Below are 21,584 nucleotides of genomic sequence, written 5' to 3'. Positions count from 1 at the left end.
AGGACGCATACCTGCATATACCGATTGCTCCCGCCCATCAGAGGTTTCTCAGATTCGCAATCAACCAAGACCATTACCAGTTTGTGGCCCTCCCGTTCGGTCTCGCCACGGCTCCCAGAATATTTACAAAGGTCATAGCAGCTACCATGGACGTTCTGCACTCCAGAGGCATAGTAGTCGTTCCATATCTGGACAACCTTCTCATCAAGGCCCCCACCCTCAAGGACTGCGAGGTCAACGTCTCGATCACGATCGACACTCTGAGGCGCCTGGGATGGTTAGTCAATTTACAGAAGTCCTCGACTACCCCGAGTCAGTCTGACCTTCCTGGGGATGCTATTCGACACCTCCAAGGGTCTGGTGATCCTCCCCAGGGACAAGGCACTGGCTCTCCGTCTGGAAGTTCACACACTCCTCCGCAAGTCTCCCAGATCTCTCCGGTATGCCATGGGAGTACTTGGCAGGATGGCAGCAGCAATGGAGGTGGTACCATTTGCCCAGTTTCACCTCAGACCCCTTCAACTGGCCATCCTCAAGTCCTGGGACAGGAATCCGTTCTCCCTCGACAGGGAGTTCCGGTTATCAGCAAACACCAGGAAGTCCCTGCACTGGTGGCTCAAGCCAACCTCGCTTGCAAGGGGAAAATCCTTTCTCTCCGGTCAATGGAAGGTTTTGACCACCGACGCAAGCCTTATGGGTTGGGGCGCGGTGCACCTACATCACAGAGCGCAAGGCAGGTGGTCACCAAGGGAATCGACCATGCCCATCAACATCCTGGAAATTCGGGCCATCTTCCTGGCGTTGAAAGCCTTCCATCACTTGCTAGCAGACTCTCATATCAGAGTATAGTCGGACAATGCCACGGCAGTGGCATACGTGAACCATCAAGGCGACACCCGCAGCATCCAGGCGATGACCGAAGTAACACGTATCCTACAATGGGCAGAGGCTGCAAGGTCGGTACTCTCCGCGGTCCACATTCCGGGTGTGGACAACTGGGAAGCCGACTATCTCAGCCGACAAGGAATGGACTCGGGGGAATGGTCTCTCCATCCCGAAGTCTTCGGTCAGATCTGTCATCGTTGGGGGACCCCGGACGTGGATCTGATGGCATCCCATCTCAATGGCAAGGTTCCCAACTTCATGGCCATGACGCACGATCCGCGGTCGCTTGGAGCAGATGCCCTGGTTCAGGACTGGACCCAGTTCCAGCTTCTGTACATTTTTCCACAGCTCCCCCTGATCTCCAGAGTCCTGAGGAAGATCAAACAAGAGGGTGTTCCCACCATTCTGATCGCTCCAGACTGGCCCAGGCGTACATGGTACGCCGACGTCGTGCAACTCACAGCAGACGCTCCCTGGCGTCTCCCCACACGTCCCGACCTCCTTTCACAAGGCCCGTTCTTCCACCAGAACTCAGGGGCTCTCAATTTGACGGCGTGGCCATTGAGACCTGGGTTTTGACCCAAGCAGGTTTTTCACCGGACGTTGTTAAAACCATGATCAGGGCTCGAAAGCCAACTTCAGCCAGGATTTACTATCGTACCTGGAAGGTTTTCTTCACATGGTGCAAATCTCGTGGGCAGATCCCACTTCCCTATTCTCTTCCAAAGGTCCTCGGTTTCCTTCAGTCAGGCCTGGACGCCGGGCTATCCCTGGGCTCGCTGAAGAGCCAGGTGTCAGCGCTTTCAGTGCTCTTTCAGAGGCGTATTGCTAACAAGCCGCAAGTGAAGACTTTTCTCCAAGGTGTTTCCCGATTGGTTCCCCCCTAGAAACGTCCGTTGGAGACGTGGGACCTCAACCTGGTCTTGACAGCACTACAGTCACCTCCTTTTGAACCCCTTAGGGTGATCTCACTCCGCTTTCTATCACAGAAAGTGGTTTTTCCTGGTGGCAATCACCTCGCTACGCAGGGTGTCTGAACTTTCAGCTCTTTCCTGCAGACAACCCTTCCTGGTTTTTCATCAGGACAAGGTGGTTCTCCGTACAGTACCGTCCTTCCTTCCGAAGGTCGTGTCCAGCTTCCACCTCAATGAGGAAATATCACTACCGTCTCTTTGCCCGGCTCCCGTTCATAGGGTAGAGAAGGCTCTGCATACGCTTGACCTTGTCAGGGCATTGCGTATGTACGTGTCTAGGACTGCTCCCTTCCGGAAGTCTGATTCACTTTTCCTTCTTCCAGAAGGCGTTCGCAAGGGCCTACCGGCTTCCAAAGCCACTCTTGCTAGGTGGATCAAGTCCACCATTCAAGAGGCTTACCGCCTCAACAATTCTCCCCTTCCGGCCGGTATCACGGCACACTCTACGCGGGCGGTAGGGGCCTCTTGGGCCATTCGGCATCAAGCCTTGGCACATCAAGTGTGTAAGGCAGCCACTTGGACTAGCCTGCACACATTTACAAAACACTACAGAGTGCATACCCAGTCCTCAGCGGATGCGAGCCTGGGTAGACGGGTCCTGCAGTCTAGGGGACTGTCAGCACAATATTCGTCCACTGCTTCCCACCCAGGGACTGCTTTGGGACGTCCCACGGTTCTGTGTCCCCCAATAAGGCGACAGAGTAAAGGAGATTTTTGTGTACTCACCGTAAAATCTCTTTCTCTTAGCCTTTAATTGGGGGACGCAGCTCCCACCCTGTTGCCCTTGCGGGCCGTTGTTACGGTTTGGTTCTCATATTGTTGTTTGAGCCTGTTTATAGTAGCCTTTTTTTACAGGCATGGTTATGTTTCTGGTATATTCCTCCTAATGCTTTTGCACAAAACTGGAGAAGGCTGACGCCGTTCAAGGGTGTATACTGCAGAGGAGGAGCCAAAGTTAATCTTTTTCAGATTATGCATAGTGTCACCTCCTAGTGGACAGCAGCATAACACCCACAGTTCTGTGTCCCCCAATGAAGGCTCCAAGAAAGATTTAACGGTAAGAACCAAAAATCCATCTTTAGTAACTATTTTATGTTACAGAACACTCTGGTTTAACAGAATAAAATTTCAAAATTTGAAAATTGCGAAATTTTTGGCAAATTTCTGATTTTTTTTCACAAATAAACACAAAAATTATCAACCTAAATTTACCACTAACATGAAGCCCAATATGTCACGAAAAAACAATCTCAGAATCGCTAGGATGCATTGAAGCGTCCCAGCGTTATTACCTCATAAAGGGACACTAGTCAGAATTGCAAATAATGGCCTGGTCATTAAGGTCAAAATAGGCTTGGTCATGAAGGGGTTAAGAACTCCTCCGGCTCTGCTACATCGCACGGGACGATGAGATCTGTAATCAAAGCAAAAGGTGTCTACTTTGAAGAACCTAGAATATAAGACATATTTTCAGTTGTTTCACACTTTTTTGTTAGTTATATAATTCCACTTGTGTTAATTCATAGTTTTGATGCCTTCAGAGTGAATCTACAATTTTCATAGTCATGAAAATAAAGAAAATTCTTTGAATGTGAAGGTGTGTCCAAACTTTTGGTCTGTACTGTATGTGGACACGTTGCGGATTCTGCTGTGGATTTGGTAAATCCGCAGGTAAAATGACCTGCATTTTACCTTTGGATTTAGTTCAGATTTCCTGTGGCTTTTCTGCAGATTTTGTGCCGATTTCACCTGCGGAATCCGCACAAAGAATTGACATGCTGCAGAAATGAACCCACAGCGTTTATACTGCGGATTTTTCTGCAGCATGTGCACAGCGGTTTTTGTTTTTAATTGAAATTACGGTACTGTACACCGCAGGAGAATCTGCTGCTGATCCGCAGGACCAAATCCGCTGCGGATCCGCAGCAGAATCTACAACGTGTGCACACACCCTTACAATAAGATGCTTCAGATTGAAGATGATAGAGACAATAAGATGCTTCAGATTGAAGATGATAGAGGAGGGAGGGGTTTGGGTGTGTTTTGGAGTGGGTGTGCTTGGTGCTGGCTTACAGGCCAGTGCAATGCATCATGGAACTTGTAGTATTAGAGCACAATAAGTCAGGAGAAAGGAAGTTGTAGATTAACCCCATGAGAGCTGGAGCCAGCACTGAAAATGTGCTGCGAGACGATGATAAAAGGTAATATTGCTAAAATAAAAACAGTGGATGTTTTTAGTGGCACGTAATGGCAAGATTTATGAAAAAAAAAAAAAAAGTTATAGTAGTGGACAACTTCTTTAATATATGTGCTAGTAAAGAAATAAAAGCAAAATGGGCGGTGCGTCTTATAGTCTGGATATTCTGGCTGTGGTGGGAAGGTGGGGGAGCGGGTTGCAGGAAGCGGGATCCGGCAGCTGCGGCTGACTCCTGTGCCCGCTGCTAAAGAGAAATTAATATTCACTGCATTCCACACCCATGGGCATCAAGGGCAGTGAATATTAATTTGTTCAATAGTGGACATGCTGTTAGTTGCAGCTGTCAAGCTTTTGCGTGTCTTTGCTTCTTAAGGCAATGAATATTCACTTCTTTCCACTCCCATAGACAGACATGAAATGCAGTGAATATTAATTTCTCTTTAGTAGCGGCACACGTGAAACCCCGACAGCTGCAGGAACCCAGCGACTGCGGCTAACACTGTGCTGGCTGTTAAAGAGCAATGAATACTCACTGCTCTCCACACACACACAGTCCTGGCGTGGAGAGTGGTGAGTGTTCCGGCAGCTGTCCTCGGCTTGTAAGCAGCGCATAACATTCCTGCAATGCTCTGCTTACAAGCATAAAGCTGCTGCTTGCATCGGAACAAGACGCTGCTAGGGAGCGCATGAAGGCAAGTAGAATTGTTTGGGGGGTTTTTTCGATGTTTTTTTTCTGATGTGAGCCATGTATACCGGGATGGGGATGAGGGGGCCGTGCATACCTGGATTACATTTATATACCACATGAAGGGATATTAATACAGAATTGACCACATTTTTTGCTGCTTTTTTTTTTCTTCTAATTTCCTCCTCTAAAACCTAAGTGCATCTTATAGTCTGAAATATACGGTATATATAACCTGCGTTCAGACCTTCTTGGGATAAATGTTCAAAATAACAGTAATTATAACCAAGGGTGCCCGATGTTTTACATGCCACTGTATGCATTTATATTTCAAAATAAGTTATGTTTTACAAAGATGTCAAGCTGTTAAAAGAAGTGATGTGATCATCCTTCAGAAGTCTTCCGCTACTTTATGCAAAACAAATAAAAAGAAAATGTCAGCAGCCAAAGGCGCCATGTAAAGCTCTCAGGAAACAAAAAAGACTATACAGGACCAAATGCACCACCATGCCTTGAGACTCCTTTATTTAAGAAGCGTGGTGGGTTCGCAAATATCGAAGAGGCACCAAGTTAACACACCCTTGGTCCCATCAAAAGGAGGTCACCTTGATTGACTGATGGACACACACAAGCCACTTTGTGCACCAAGTACATATCTGTATCTATTTTTTGTTGGTTTTTGTGTATATAAAAAATAATCTGATCTACCTATTTTCAAAGTTGTCTGGTTCAGCTATGAAATAAGCCATTTCTTAATGATTTTGACCTCCTATATTCAAATATGACAATTTTTAGTTGGCTCTTGTTTCTATAATATCAAAGATTTCCTTTCACCGCTACATATAATTAATGCATGAAGGTTCCAGAACTTTGGAACATTATTATTTTAGCAAATATAAAGATGCTAAATATTTTATGCCAATTCTCTGATATTTATTTAGAGGAAAGTTGGCAACAATTCAAATAGCTAAAACCTGTCTAATCAACTATTGCAAATTGTAAACAGTTACGCAAATTGCACTACAAAACTTGGTCTTCATTTAGTGACAACTTTTTTGCTTGTTTCTCGTACTCGTGCATCGGATCATCTCTTACAATTGTCCAACAGTAATCTGCAGGTTGTAGGCTTTCCTTCTCATGATAGTCACGTTTGTCTTTGTGACACAGAAGTGACTTCTCATATGTAGCAAATATCCGCTTGGTTAATTCAAAAACGAGACATGTCTGAAAAAACATATAGAAACATGTCATTATGCCAAGAAACTAAGTTAAGAAACCCTAAAACTGTATACCTTACAGAGGGCATTTATAGGAGTAGGTGATGCAACTGTAATTAGGATTGCGTTATTGGAGTGGCGTTGGCGGGTTTTTAATTGGTCACCATAAGATGACCGAATACTGAAGGCTCAATAGACTAAATAGATGACGTAATAGACTCGCTACTAGCAATGCAGTAATGATGAGGAAATGATAAAAGCAGTTTCTCGTTCGCCTTATTGGGGGACACAGAGACCATGGGTGTATGCTGCTGCCACTAGGAGGCTGACACTATGCACAAAAAAAGGTTAGCTCCTCCTCCGCAGTGTACACCCCACCGACCGGCAGGAAGTTCCTCAGTTTAGCTTAGTGTCAGTAGGAGGTGGACACGGGTCTTTGATTAGACCCATATCTACCTCGATGTGCGTCGTTTCTTTTCAGGTTTTTCCGGAGGGATACAGTGTGAATAGTCACATCTGTAGTCCCACAAAGAGACTATGAGTACGGCGTGTACTGCCACCCCGTATCCTCATAAGTCTACAGCAGGACCAAGACCCCTAACATGGATGTGGCGTTCCAGATGGTCCTCGCTCCCCGTCTCCCACACACTCGTCTACCAGAGCGGTCGGTCGGTTGAGGCGCAGGATACTCTCCTTGAAACGGTACGCTGGATGAAACGGATCAGGAGGGTAAGTATGAGACCTGAGTCCCATTCTCCCCTGCGGGTTCCACGCCAGGCCACTCCATGGATTCTTCGGCAGCGGTCGCTGTGACAGTGCTGCGACGCCTCCAGGCGGCCGCTGCAGCTATTTAGGCCCTGGCTGGTTATCGGACAGCTCTTCCCCCCCCCCCCCCCCTCTGCCGGGTCCTAGCTGTCCTCAGTAGCAGCCACCGCGGCGTTTCTGCGACGCCTCCGCACCGCCCTGTGCTGACAGGCGGCCGCCTCTTCTAATCCAGGCCCCGGCTTCATCTGGGGCCTTGTCCGGCGTCGCGGCCACACCCCCCTTCTCCATTCTCGGGCGGGCTTCCCTCCCGCCCGCTCTAAGCCCGCCCACGGCCTTCTCCCCTCAGGTTGAGCGTCCCGGAGGCGGCGCCGTCCCTCCCACCCTACCATCTTAGCGGGCGGCACCATTTTTATCATCGGCGCCTAGCCCCGCCTACCTCCCTCCTCTGCATCTGCAGGAAAGCGCGCGCTTCCTGCTCGGCTCCTCTCTGGCTGCCGCCATTTTCGCAGCCTGTCAGCCGGACGCTGTTCCCTCAGCCGTGCCCCTGCAAGCCGGACGAACCGTGCATCTCCATTTATTGGAAGCTGTGATAGGACACCGGACCGTGAGTAGCTCTGCATACTGCAGACTGACACCCTCCTCTGCCTCCTGTCCCCCAACCTTCCGGCAAGGCTTCAGTGACTGTCCGTCAGTATGTCTAATTCTAAGTCTGACCGCACTCGTCCCCCTGCCTCCTCTGGCACCTTAGTCAAGTACTTTGCGTGCTCTTCTTGCAATCGCAAACTTCCCTCAGGTCAGTCCACTTCCCTCTGCCTGGACTGTAGCAATCCAATCCAGTCCGACTCCGCTCAGGAGCCATCCATAGCCCCAGTGGTGAGTGAGCCCCCCATGCCGGGCTGGGCCTCCTCTCTATCACAGTCAGTGGCAGACCTCACCAAGGTGTCTCAGTCCCTAGTAGCCGTTCTGGACAAGTTGCCCTTGGGAGCTTCGGCGGGACCCAGCACGTCTCAGGACGTCCCATCTGAGCCAGCCAGCGGCAGTCGCAAGAGGCCCAGGCAGGACCTCCAGGCGGAATCCTCCCCTCGTCCTACCTCACCCCATAGTCCCCAGCAGTCTCCCTCTCGGGCCTCCTCTCCCGAGTCAGGCGAAGCGCTTTCGGAATCGGAAGGGGTCTTAGAGCTGGATTCGGACCAGGATGCGAACATGAAGGTTACGGTGCAAAACCTCATTGCCGCGATTCACCATACCTTTGACATCGCTGACGCCCCTGCGAAATCCTCAGATCAGGAGGTTTCGTTCAGACGGGCGGAAACACCATGCAGGGTGTTTCCCTTCCATTCTGAGTTTGGAAAGATTTTTACAAAGGAGAGAGCAGATCCGACCAGACGCTTTCAAAGAGGAAAGCGTCTCGGCGTACTGTACCCGTTTGCTAAGGAGCTCACGGACAACTGGGCCGCTTCTCCCTCGGTGGACCCTCCCGTGTCCAGACTTTCTAATAATACGGTCCTTCCGCTGTCAGGTGTGGCGTCTCTAAAAGATTCTAATGATAGGATCATAGAATCTCTAGCAAAATCTGCCTTCGAAGCGGCATCAGCAGCGGTATGTCCAGTCTTTGCTTCTTCTTGGGCAGCAAAGGCCATATCCACTTGGGCAGACGACCTTCGGCAGGGCATTCTGGATAAGGCACGACCAGAGCATTTGGCCGATATCGCCAATCAGATTTCCCATGCGGGGGATTATCTGCTTTCTGCCTCCCTGGATGCCGCATCTTGCGCAGTTCAGGCGTCAAGTAACATCGTGGCAATCCGACGTACAATTTGGCTCAAGGCCTGGCAGGCGGACTTGTCCTCTAAAAAGTCTCTGACCAATCTGCCTTTTCAGGGAGTGCGTCTCTTCGGATCACAATTGGATCAGATTATTAAGGACGCTACCGGAGGTACGAGTTCTCTTCTCCCCTCCAAGCCTCGCAGACCTCCTCCAAGGCGTCAGTTTCGTCCCTTTCGGACTTTCCGCCGTTTCAATACGGCGGAAAACCCTTCCAACCAGCAAAGGCCACAGGCACGTCAGGAAAGAAAGAAGGTTTCCTTCAGGCCCACTCCGTCCTGGCGGTCCCACTCTTCCCAGGGAAGACCGTCCAGATCTAGATCTGGACAGTCTACATCCGCATGACTACCATCGGTCTCCCGTGGGTCCCTTCCAATTGGGAGGTCGACTTCTTTTCTTCAGCGACGTCTGGCTCGCCTCAGTAGAGGACGCTTGGGTCAGAGAGGTTGTATCAACAGGATACAAAATAGAGTTCATTTCTCTTCCACGGGATCGCTTCTTCCAATCCCGTCCGCCGAGGGATCCGGCCTTGGTCCCGGGGTTCTGTTCGGCCATCGCCTCTCTTCTCAGTTCCGGGGTGATTGTGCCTGTTCCCGAATCGGAACGCTTCACAGGGTTTTATTCAAACCTGTTTGTGGTGCCGAAAAAGGACGGGGCAGTTCGGCCCATTTTGGATCTCAAGTTACTCAACAAGAGAGTTCGCCTTCGCCACTTCCGGATGGAGTCTGTACGCTCGGTAATTGCTTCCATGGAGGAGCAGGAATTCATGGGTTCCATAGACATCCAAGATGCCTATCTACATGTGCCCATATTTCCCGGACATCAGAAGTTCCTGCGGTTTGCGATTCACCATGAACATTACCAGTTCGTCGCGCTTCCTTTCGGGCTCGCCACCGCTCCCAGAGTCTTCACGAAGATTATGGCGGCGTTGATGGCCTTGTTGAGAATCGGAGGTCTCGTTCTTTTTCCGTACCTCGACGATATCCTGATCAAGGCTCCCTCCTTTCAACAGGCCCGCCTAAGTGTGGCGATCGTTCTAGACACCCTGTCCAGTTTTGGGTGGATCGTCGACCGGAAAAAGTCCTGTCTGGTCCCTACTCAACGCCTTGTGTTTCTGGGCCTTCTGTTCGACACTCGTCGGTCAAGGGTATTTCTCCCACAAGACAAGATCCTTTCCCTGCAGCAGGGGCGTGCGATCATTACAGATCACACGATTTCCATCCCTCAGGACAGCCATGAGGGTCCTGGGGAAGATGGTGGCGGCGATAGAGGCAGTTCCCTTTGCCCAATTTCACGCCAGGCCACTCCAGCAGGCCATTTTGTCCAGGTGGAACAGGTCGGCTCTGTCTCTGGATCGTCCGGTTCGCCTTTCATGCCGGATCAAGCGGTCTTTCAACTGGTGGTTGACGTCTCCCCTCATTCTCTTGGGGCGGTCTTTTCTTCCCGTTCACTGGCAGATTGTCACTACGGACGCCAGCCTCATCGGCTGGGGTGCAGTGTTCCGCAATCTCACTGTTCAGGGTCGATGGTCGACTCAGGAATCAGCTCTGCAGATCAATGTTCTAGAGATACGAGCGATCCATCTAGCTCTCGTCCACTGGGAAAGGCGCCTCAAGGGCCTGCCTGTCAGGATTCAGACAGACAATGCCACAGCGGTGGCGTATATCAACCGCCAAGGGGGGACACGGAGTGTCTCAGCTCTGGCGGAAGTGTCCAGAATTCTTCAATGGGCAGAGACCTTTGTTCCAACGATTTCCGCGGTTCACATTCCCGGCGTGGACAACTGGGCCGCCGATTTCCTCAGCCGCGAGGGTCTCGCGGCAGGGGAATGGTCCCTACATCCGGAGGTGTTTCATCTGCTCTGCCGTCGGTGGGGAACTCCGGATGTAGACCTCATGGCATCTCGCCTCAACAGGAAAGTCCCACAATTCGTGTCCAGGTCTCGGGACCCTCTGGCAGTGGGCGCCGACGCTCTGGCCGTCCCTTGGTCACAGTTCGAGCTCCCCTACCTGTTCCCTCCTCTGCCTCTTCTTCCCAAGTTGTTGAAGAAAATCAAAGCAGAGGGGATTCCAGTCATCCTCATCGCCCCGAATTGGCCCAGAAGGTCTTGGTTCGCGGACATTGTCAACCTTCTCGCGGACGCCCCCTGGAAGCTTCCCGACAGGGCAGATCTGCTGTCTCAAGGCCCGATTTGCCACCCCAATTCTCGGTCGCTCAATTTAACGGCGTGGCTGTTGAGACCGAGGTTTTGAGACGGGCAGGATTCTCTGATCGGGTGATTCATACCATGATCCGCGCCAGAAAGCCTTCTTCTTCGAAGATCTATTACCGTACTTGGAAAGCTTATTTCTCCTGGTGTGAGACCAATGACATCGCGCCCTTGGTTTTTTCGCTCCCTTCTATTCTGGCGTTTCTGCAGGCAGGGCTGGATGCGGGGCTTGCTCTCAGTTCCTTGAAGGGTCAAGTTTCGGCACTGTCCATTTTATTTCAGAAAACGCTGGCCTCCCGGCCCCAGGTCAAAACCTTCCTCCAGGGTGTGGCTCACACGGTTCCTCCGTACCGAGCGCCCGTGGATCCTTGGGATCTTAATTTGGTTCTTCAGGTTCTGCAGGGTCCTCCTTTTGAACCTCTCAGGGACGTTTCCCTTTCCCTCCTTTCTTGGAAAGTGGCCTTTCTGGTGGCCATTACCTCCATCCGGCGCGTGTCGGAATTAGCAGCACTTTCTTGCCGCTCTCCTTTTTTGGTCCTTCATCAGGACAAGGTAGTTCTGCGGCCTCCGCCCTCTTTTCTTCCGAAGGTGGTATCTTCGTTTCACCTCAATGAGGACATTGTTCTGCCATCCTTCTGCCCGAGCCCAGCTCACCCTCGAGAGCGGTCCTTGAACAAGCTGGACCTAGTCAGGGCATTGAGAGTCTATCTAGCCCGGACGACTTCCTTGCGGAAGTCAGACTCTCTGTTCATCATTCCTGATGGGGCGAGGAAAGGTCACCCAGCCTCAAAGGCCACTATTGCGCGCTGGATCAGATCGGCAATTTTGGAGGCATACCGGGTCAAGCATCGAGTGGCCCCTCCAGGGATCAGAGCGCACTCTACCCGAGCGGTGGGTGCCTCCTGGGCGGTGCGCCACAGAGCTTCCGCGCTGCAGCTTTGCAAGGCTGCAACGTGGTCATCGGTTCACACCTTTGTGAAATTCTACAGGGTCCACACCTACGCTTCGGCGGACGCCAGCCTAGGTAGAAGGATTCTGCAGGCTGCGGTGGCGAGTCCACTGGCCTGATGGAAGTTTGTTTCCCACCCCAGGGACTGCTTTGGGACGTCCCATGGTCTCTGTGTCCCCCAATAAGGCGAACGAGAAAACAGGATTTTTTGGGTTGCTTACCGTAAAATCTGTTTCTCGGAGCCATCATTGGGGGACACAGCACCCTCCCATGTTCTACAACTCCTGTTCTTATGTTTGTCGGTTTGTTACAGTTGAGTTGTTTGTTCTGTTTTCAATCTATTCTGTTACTTCTCCTACTGCTTTCTCACTAACTGAGGAACTTCCTGCCGGTCGGTGGGGTGTACACTGCGGAGGAGGAGCTAACCTTTTTTTGTGCATAGTGTCAGCCTCCTAGTGGCAGCAGCATACACCCATGGTCTCTGTGTCCCCCAATGAAGGCTCCGAGAAACAGATTTTACGGTAAGCAACCCAAAAAATCCTGTTTTTTTCTGAGCCTGCATGACAGGTGTCATAAGTCATTACAGACTCCTCTGGCTCGAATTTTCAAGACCCAATCAGCAAATTTAAGTATCATATTAGATTTCAGCCCCACAGTTTTATTATTATTTATTTATAAAGCACCATTAATTCCATGGTGCTGTACATGAGAAGCGGTTACATACAAATTACAGATATCACTTACAGTACAAACAAACTAACAATGACAGACTGATACAGAGGAGAGAGGGCCCTGCCCTTTCGGGCTTACATGCTACAGGATGGTGGGGAAGGAGTCAGTAGGTTGGGGGGTTGCAGCAGCTCCAGTGATGGTGAGGCGGTAGCTCCAGTAGTGGTGAGGGGGGAGCAAGGATCATTGCAGGCTGTAAGCTTTCCTGAAGAGATGGGTTTTCAGGTTTCGTCTGAAGGTTCCAAGTGTGGTTGATAGTCGGATGTGTTGGGGCAAAGAATTCAAGAGGATGGGGGCTACTCGGGAGATGTGAGGAGCGAATAAGTGTGGAGGAGAGAAGGAGGTCTTGAGAGGACCGGAGATTATGTGAGGGAAGATATTGGGAGATTAGTTCAGTGATATATGGGGGAGACAGGTTATAGATGGCCTTGTAGGTCAGTATTAGTAATTTGAATTGGATACGCTGAGGGAATGGGAGCCAGTGAAGAGATTTGCCGAGGAGAGAGATCAATTAGTCGGGCAGTAGAGTTAAGGATGGACTGGAGAGGTGCAAGGGTGTAAGCAGGGAGGCCGCAGAAAAGGATGTTGCAGTATTCGAGGCAGGAGATGATGAGGGCGTGCACAAGCATTTTAGTAGGTTGAGGGAAGGGATGGATACAATATGAGTTAAGTTCAACCATTTCAGTCTCTGAAACAATTTTGCTGTAGAATAGTGTAATTGGATATTTGCTTAAACTTTGTTTTCTGTTACAGGAAAGCACTTATCTATTCAGAAGGAATTTTCTCACCTAGAAGCTTTAGCTGAACAATGCGATAGTAAGTTATTGTATTTTCTTTTAAATTTGCAGCCATAAAGTGATCAACTTGTGTCAGGAGCAGTTGCCTTTCCCTGACCATATCCTCTGGGGAAATGTAATTGGGGCGAGTCTGGCATATGGACAGGGGGTATCCTAAAGGGACACTTCTGAAATGGTATTAGCAAAGTGGGATAGAAAACGTATAAAACCTAAAGTGAATTGTCATTTTTTCCATTCCTTATTTAATGTAGTTGAGAAGAAACCCTGCCCTTTGTGTCCACAAAACAGATACAGGCCCTGTCACATCAATAAGCTCATCAAACATCTGCAGAACCTACACTGGAGAGTCTCTGTTGAATATGAAGGTGAGGGATTTTGATTTTTATTCTTTTCATACATGTATTTTTAGTGTAATTTTATACTTTTTGATTTCTTTATTTCTTGCACATTTTTACTGAAACAAATCACGTTTCCATTTTCTCTATAGGCTACCGAATGTGCATCTGTTGTTTGCCTTGCGCACAGAATACAGCACAAAATGAAAATGAGGTGATCCATGTTTTCTTGTTGGAATCTGTAAAACCATACATTCAGGGCTTATTCAGGGGCCAGCTTTTCAGATAGAATTTATACCGATTCTAGTACTTGGGGCTGTTCACATATCCACATATTTTTGCAGACTGAGTGGTTTGCACAAAATCAAGGAAACTCCTTTTGATTTGAGTTGTGGGTCACTGTTACCAATGCAAGTCTAGATATATGAAAAAAGTCAGATCGCACTGGGGTGCCATTCTTGTCCTGTCCCTTTTTTACTGACTGTTTTGGGTATGTCCTATGTCGGCTCTCTGACTTTGATGCAGGATCTCAAGCCTTACCTGTATCTTTGCTGGCCAACAATGGCTGTGATAATCAGCCATCATCTGCCTCTTAATAGCTCTGCTCGCACCTGTTACATGTATTTACAGGATGCCTGCAGAGGGGTGCGTCCTCCTATGCGCCCGTTGGCGCTCCCGTGATGTGATTGCAGGGTGCCGGTGGGTTGCCATGATGGCCGGGAGTCTACTGACGACCCCTGTGCCTGTCATGACAGTACTCCTGTAAAAGATGTTGCTGGCGTATATAAGAGACTGATTTTTTTTTTTTTTTTTTTGCAAAATTGTGGCATTGCAGTGTATAGCACAAGCGACCAGTTGTACAAAGTCTCTAGTCTCTTAAGGGGACTTACAAATACAGTGAAAAGTTTAAAAAAAAAATATAGTTTAGAAAGAAAAAAAATCGTCTTTTAAAATGTGCATGCAATGGTGTATTTGGCTTCTTTGGTCAAGTCCTGATGACAGATTTCCTTTAAAGGGCATTGGTCACCCAGTTATTGCTATTTAATTTTAGAACAGTTGTTGTAAATGCGAAGACCCCCGATTCCAGTGATGTCACTTGCGATGCTGCTTGTTGTAGTTTCAATAAAATCAGTGTTTTATCGGCAGTTGATTATCACTAAAGGTGATAACCAATAATGTTTAATTTGATAGGATACCAGCCAAACCAATGTGTAGAGATAACAAATGTAATCTCACGGTTTCTTTTGGTAATTCTGATTTGACAATTATTATTTACTTTCCTGTTGATCTTTTAGGTACCTGGTAAAATGAGTCCTCATTACCACTGTATTATCTGCTCTTCAACTGTGGTCAGAAGAACAGAAATGATAAGACACATAAAGCGACATGTTGAGAAAGGGGAGATCAAAGCATCCTCATCGTATGGTGAGATACTCTGTACCTATGCCTGGGGTAGCACAACATGCGTATTATACAGATGATTTGTTTAGATCCACATTTGGCTCTGTTCTCATGTCCAGGTTTCTCCTCTTTAAGTCTGTTCTATTTAGAACAGATAAATGGAGCTGGTGTCTTGTATATTTCTGTGTCAGACAGAAGAGGGGTCACTATTCAAATCAAAATTGGAAGTATAGTTAGTAAATGTAAAATAGTGCAACTTTGTATTAAACATTGTTACCGTATATACTCGTGTATAAGCCGCCCCCCTAATTTTGAAAAAAAAAAAACTGGGAAAACTTATTGACTCGCATATAAGCCTAGGGTGGAAAAAGCCGAAGCTACTGCCCTTATAATGCTGCACAGTAAGCGGCCCCTTACAATGATGCACAGTTATTAGTGGCCCCTTATAATGCTGCACAGTGAGCGGCCCCTTACAATGATGCACAGTTATTAGTGGCCCCTTATAATGCTGCACAGTGAGCGGCCCCTTACAATGATGCACAGTTAATAGTGGCCCCTTATAATGCTGCACAGTAAGCAGCCCCTTACAATGATGCACAGTTATTAGTGGCCCCTTATAATGCTGCACAGTGAGCGGCCCCTTACAATGATGCACAGTTATTAGTGGCCCCTTATAATGCTGCACAGTGAGCGGCCCCTTACAATGATGCACAGTTATTAGTGGCCCCTTATAATGCACAGTGAGCGGCCCCTTACAATGATGCACAGTTATTAGTGGCCCCTTATAATGCTGCACAGTGAGCGGCCCCTTACAATGATGCACAGTTATTAGTGGCCCCTTATAATGCTGCACAGTGAGCGGCCCCTTACAATGATGCACAGTTATTAGTGGCCCCTTATAATGCACAGTGAGCGGCCCCTTACAATGATGCACAGTTAATAGTGGCCCCTTATAATGCTGCACAGTGAGCGGCCCCTTACAATGATGCACAAGTTATTAGTGGCCCCTTATAATTGCCATCAGTCACAATCCGTCGAATTTTGAAAAAAAAACAGATCCGGCGACTGATTCCGCTGGATCCGTTTTTTTCCTCATAGACTTGTATTAGCGACAGACTGTGACAGATCAATAGGAAATTCTTTGTCCGTCGGCTGGAGAAAATGGACATGGGAATGTTTTTTGTCTACTGATCCGTCGCTGTCCGCTTTTTGCTAGAATGGAAGCCTATGAGCGATGGTTCCGTCGCCGTCCGACAAATGATGGAATCCGGCGACGGATTCCATCTTTAACTACCCATGTGCCGACTCTGTGTGTCTGTATGGTGTGCGGGGGTCTATGCGGGGACCTGTGAGTCTGTGCGGGGGCCTGCGTGTGTGTTTGTGTATGCAGGCATCGTCCGATGGGACTACAAGTCCAACGGGCTATGCCTACTACAGTGATTTACACATTAGCCAATGATGCGGACAGTAGTAGTCCCATCATCCAGCTAATGTGTTGAATGTAATAATAAAAAAAAAATACACAAATATATACCGTATTTTTCGCTTTATAAGACGCACCTGATTATAAGACGCACCCCCAAATGTGGTGAAGGAATAGAGAATTTTTTAATAAATGGGGTCCGTCTTATAATGCCAGTGTCCGTCTAACAAATCATATAGGGTATATGTCCCTCATAGCCCCCCCACCCTAAAATTAGCCCCCTTAATCTGGATATGGCCACCTTATATTGAATATAGCCCCCTTGTGCTGGCACACGGGCCCCCTGTGGCTGGCACACATCACCCTGTGGCTGGCACACATCACCCTGTGGCTGGCACACATCACCCTGTGGCTGGCACACTGGCCCCCCTGTGGCTGGCACACTGGCCCCCCTGTGGCTGGCACACTGGCCCCCCTGTGGCTGGCACACTGGCCCCCCTGTGGCTGGCACACTGGCCCCCCTGTGGCTGGCACACTGGCCCCCCTGTGGCTGGCACACTGGCCCCCCTGTGGCTGGCACACATCACCCTGTGGCTGGCACACGGCCCCCAGTGGCTGGCACACATCACCCTGTGGCTGGCACACGGCCCCCAGTGGCTGGCACACATCACCCTGTGGCTGGCACACTGGCCCCCCTGTGGCTGGCACACTGGCCCCCCTGTGGCTGGCACACTGGCCCCCCTGTGGCTGGCACACATCACCCTGTGGCTGGCACACATCACCCTGTGGCTGGCACACATCACCCTGTGGCTGGCACACTGGCCCCCCTGTGGCTGGCACACTGGCCCCCCTGTGGCTGGCACACTGGCCCCCCTGTGGCTGGCACACTGGCCCCCAGTGGCTGGCACACTGGCCCCCCTGTGGCTGGCACACTGGCCCCCCTCTGGCTGGCACACTGGCCCCCCTCTGGCTGGCACACTGGCCCCCCTGTGGCTGGCACACTGGCCCCCCTGTGGCTGGCACACTGGCCCCCTGTGGCTGGCACACTGGCCCCCCTGTGGCTGGCACACTGGCCCCCCTGTGGCTGGCACACTGGCCCCCCTGTGGCTGGCACACTGGCCCCCCTGTGGCTGGCACACTGGCCCCCCTGTGGCTGGCACACTGGCCCCCCTGTGGCTGGCACACTGGCCCCCCTGTGGCTGGCACACTGGCCCCCCTGTGGCTGGCACACATCACCCTGTGTTAGATATCGCCTCCATGCTGCTGCTTTTAGTAAAATAAACTCTTTCCTTACCTTCTCAGCGCTGTCCCTCCTCGTGTCTCCCTCAGTGTGGTTGAGCTCCTCCTCCACTTCCTGGTTCTCAGAGCCGGTCATGTGATCAGCACAGCAGAGTGCTGATGACAGCAGCAGCAGAGACACCGGGAGATCAGCGCTGGAGGAGGTAAGGAAAGAGTTTTTTATTTTACTATGGGCAGCAGCATGGGGGCGATATCTAACACAGGGGATCATGTGCGATCAAAGGAGGGCGCAGGCAGCTATAATATGCACCGCTCCCCCAGCCAGTCACCGTGGTGCGGTTTCAGCACCATGGTGATGGACAGCGGCAGTGCATATTATATGAGCGGGAGCAGGAGATCAAAGGCTCCCTTCGGCAGCTTTTACCAGCTCACAGCACCGCTCCAAAGCTGCCCCCACCTCCCCTGGACCCTGCAGTACATATATATATACACCCCCTCCCCCGTATATTCGGATTATAAGACGCACCCCCTACTTTCCCCCAAAATTTGGGGGAACAAAAGTGCGTCTTATAAAGCGAAAAATACGGTAGTTCATACTCGCCATATACTACTAATTCCCGAAGCCATCGATCACCTGAAAAAAAAATTAAAATAATAAACCAACACTATACTCCCGGTGTCCGACGTAATCCACTTAATACGATTGTCCCACGACGATCTCCCTTTGGAGATCTGTCACATCAGCTGAGTGTCGCCAAGCAGATAATTCACGCAGAGGATTTTGCAGTAGACGCCTCTTTAGATGCCGCTAAGTGCGCTGCTAAGGCAACCGCTCATTCAGTCTCCCATCAGAAGAGCCCTATGGCTACGCGACTGGCAGGCAGATTCCACCTCCAGAAACTTCTCTGCCGTTTCAAACTGGTCGCCTGTTTGGACAAGAAACTAGACCAGCTCATTTCTGACACTTCCGGGATGAAGAGTAGGTTTCTTCCCCAACAAGGGGCTGTCCGGCCGTTGTCGGACTCAACAGCTGACTCGTTTTTCAACCTTTTTCGCAACAGCTCCAGTTGGTACTCCACAACCTTCTCTTCCGGATCAGGTCGGTCCCCGCGTGGAGGCAGAGGTTCCCAGGTCTCTCACAGACCTAACCGCTCTTGGAAACCCAGGCCGACAGCATCTGGATGTAAGGAAGCAGATCCCATAGATCCTCTACTCAATGACTTGTTGTGGTATCCGGCAGACATCGACAAAGTAGGCGGCTGTCTGCTGTTATTCAGACACAGCCTTCCTTCGGGCCGTTCATGCGCCGCAAAAGGACGGAATCATAAATCCGGTCCCTCAAGACGAATGGTTCAGTGTTTTTTTTTTTTTTTATTCAAACCTTTCTTTATGGTTCCAAAGAAGGAAGGAATGCGGTCCATACTGGAACTCAAGCAGTTAAATCAGTTTGTCAAAGTACGGCGATTCCGAATGAAATTCCTCTGATCGTTGTTACCTCCATGAAAAAGGGAGATTCCCCATCATCCAGCAGTTCCTGCGTTTTGCAATTCGATAAGAACACTTCTAGTTCGTTGCCTTGCCCTTCGGTCTCGCCACCGCCCCCCAGGGTCTATACCAAGGCCATGGCGGCTGTCATGGCCATTCTCCACGCTCAGGGAGTGGTGGTACTGCCGTATCTGGATGACCTGCTGATCAAGGGTCCATCCCTTCCAGCCTGCAAGAAATCCGTGGATATCACAGTAAATACACTTTCTCGCTTGGGTCGGAAGATAAACTTCGAAAGGTCTTCCCCAACACCGGTCCAGCAGATTTCCTTTTTGGAATTGATCTTGGACTCTCGGGTTGGTCATTCTCACTCCAGAAAAGACCCGAGCCTTACAACAGGCAGCGTGGACTCTTTCCCGACCGGTTTCTCACTCCATACGTTTTCAGCATGATAGTTCTCGGAAACATGGTGGCAGTGATGGGAGCGGTCCCATTCGCACAGTTCCATTTCTGCCCTTTACAACATGCATTGCTGTTAACTTGGGACAAGAACCCGTTCTCCCTGGACCGCCGGTTCCTTCTGTCCCTGCGGGTCAGATGAGCCCCCAAGCAAGGGACACTGAAATCCTCCCTGAGTTAGGGGAAGTTCTTTCTCCCAGTACGATGGTCGGTGGTGACCATCGACACCAGTCTCCTAGGCTGGTGTGTGTTTTTTTTTCTTCGTCACCACACGGCACAGGGTCGTTAGTTAATTCAAGAGTCACGTCTCCCCATCAACATCTTAGACATTCGAGCGATCAAATTAACTCTACTGAGTTTCCACCATCTTCTCGCAGGTCACCTCATCAGGATCCAATCCGACAACGCCACGACTGTGGCGTATATCGACCGTCAGGGGGGTACTCGGAGCAGGATGGTCATGCACGAAGTGAGTCTCATCCTCCACTGGGCCAAGACCAACCATTCGCCCATCTCAGCAATCCACACCCCGGATGGGGACAATTGGGCGGTGGTTTTTCTCTGTCGCCAAGGCCTTGCCTCAGGAGAGTGGTCTCTTCAACCGTAAGTTTTTTTTCAGCAGATCTGCCATCGCTGGGGGACTCCGGATGTGGATCATATGGCCTAAAGACTAAACAACAGGGTTCCTTGATTCATTTCCCGATCGCGCGATCCATGCGCCATCCGAGCGGACACCTTAGTTCTGCCGTGGCACCGATTCCGGCTCCCGTGCATTCTTCCCTTGCTCCCGAGGGTCATCAAGAAAATTAGAGCAGAGGGAATACCAGTGATCCTAGTGGCTCCAGATTGGTCACGCTGGCCATGGTATGCAGAACTAGTACAACTAGTCCCCGGCGTTCCCTGGCGACTTCCAGATCGCATGGATCTACTCTCACAGGGCCCGATTTTCCACCAGAACTCCGGAGCCCTGTCTTTGACAGTGTGTCCGTTGAATCCTGTTTTTTAACACGCTGTTTTCTCCCGATGTGATCTCCACCATGATTAATGTTAGGAAGCCCGTGTCCATGCGCACTTATCACCGCACCTGGAGAACCTTCTTCTCGTGGTGCAAGGATCATGGTCGATCCCCACTGATGTTTTCTATTCTTTCCATATTGGAATTCCAGATTAACGTCAGGTCTCATGCTTAGCTCTCTCAAGGGCCAGATTTCAGCCTTGTCAGTGCTATTCCAATGCAGAATTGCCACCGGACTTAAGATGAAGACATTCATTCAGAGAGTCTCCCAGGTGACGCCTCTATATTTTAAGGGCCATTGGAATCATGGGCCGTTAACTTGGTTCTCGAAGCCTTACAGGGGGCTCTTTTCGAACCACTGCAGGACGTACCACTAGCTATCCTCTCTTGGAAGGTGGTCTTTCTAGCGGCAATTACGTCAATTACACAAGATTCTGAATTGGCAGCCCTGTCCTGCCGTCCTCTGTTCCTGAATTTTGATCAGGACGAGGCAGCTCTCAGGATGTCCCCGTCTTTCCTGCCCAAAGTCGGGTCTTCTTTTCATCTCAATGAAGAAATTGTTTGGCCTACCTTCTGTCCTGCTCCAGTCCATTGCATTAAGAGGGCCTTCTACACCCTTGATGTGGTCAGGGCTCTGAGACGGTACATCTCGCAGACGGCTCCCTTCCACAATTCAGATGCCCTGTTCGTACTTCCACAGGGGCATAGGAAGGGTCTAGCCGCTTCAAAAACCAAGCTAGCCAGGTGGATTTGCTTGGCTATTCAGGAATCCTACTGTGTCCGGGACAAAACTGTCTCCGCAAGGATTCAGGCGCATTCTATCCGCTCAGTGGGTGCCTCTTGGGCCATTTGGCACCAGGCGTCGGCAGAAAAGGTCTTCAACGATGTAACTTAGGCTGCTTTCAGACTTCAGTTTTTAAGCATCAGGCGCGATGCGGCGAAAAATGTAAAAGCCGGATCCGGCTTTTTCCCCATAGACTAGCATTATCGCCGCAT

At 50.0% G+C, this 21,584-nt stretch overlaps 1 protein-coding gene across 3 annotated transcripts in view; it reads left to right on the top strand.

Moving 5' to 3' along the window:
• TRMT1L (tRNA methyltransferase 1L) overlaps positions 1–21,584 on the top strand; it is an 89,128-nt gene that overhangs the window by 18,383 nt on the left and 49,161 nt on the right. For all 3 annotated transcript variants that reach the window (XM_073572289.1, XM_073572290.1, XM_073572288.1), the window contains exons 5-8: positions 13,188–13,250; positions 13,483–13,596; positions 13,719–13,780; positions 14,862–14,991. In XM_073572289.1, coding sequence (XP_073428390.1) covers positions 13,188–13,250; positions 13,483–13,596; positions 13,719–13,780; positions 14,862–14,991 — 369 coding nt within the window. The remainder of the gene's footprint in view (positions 1–13,187; positions 13,251–13,482; positions 13,597–13,718; positions 13,781–14,861; positions 14,992–21,584) is intronic.

This window comes from Dendrobates tinctorius, unplaced genomic scaffold (assembly GCF_039654945.1).
Source record: "Dendrobates tinctorius isolate UK_male_01 unplaced genomic scaffold, ASM3965494v1 ptg000032l, whole genome shotgun sequence".
Taxonomy (NCBI): domain Eukaryota; kingdom Metazoa; phylum Chordata; class Amphibia; order Anura; family Dendrobatidae; genus Dendrobates; species Dendrobates tinctorius.
This window is presented reverse-complemented; position numbering and strand designations above follow the sequence as displayed.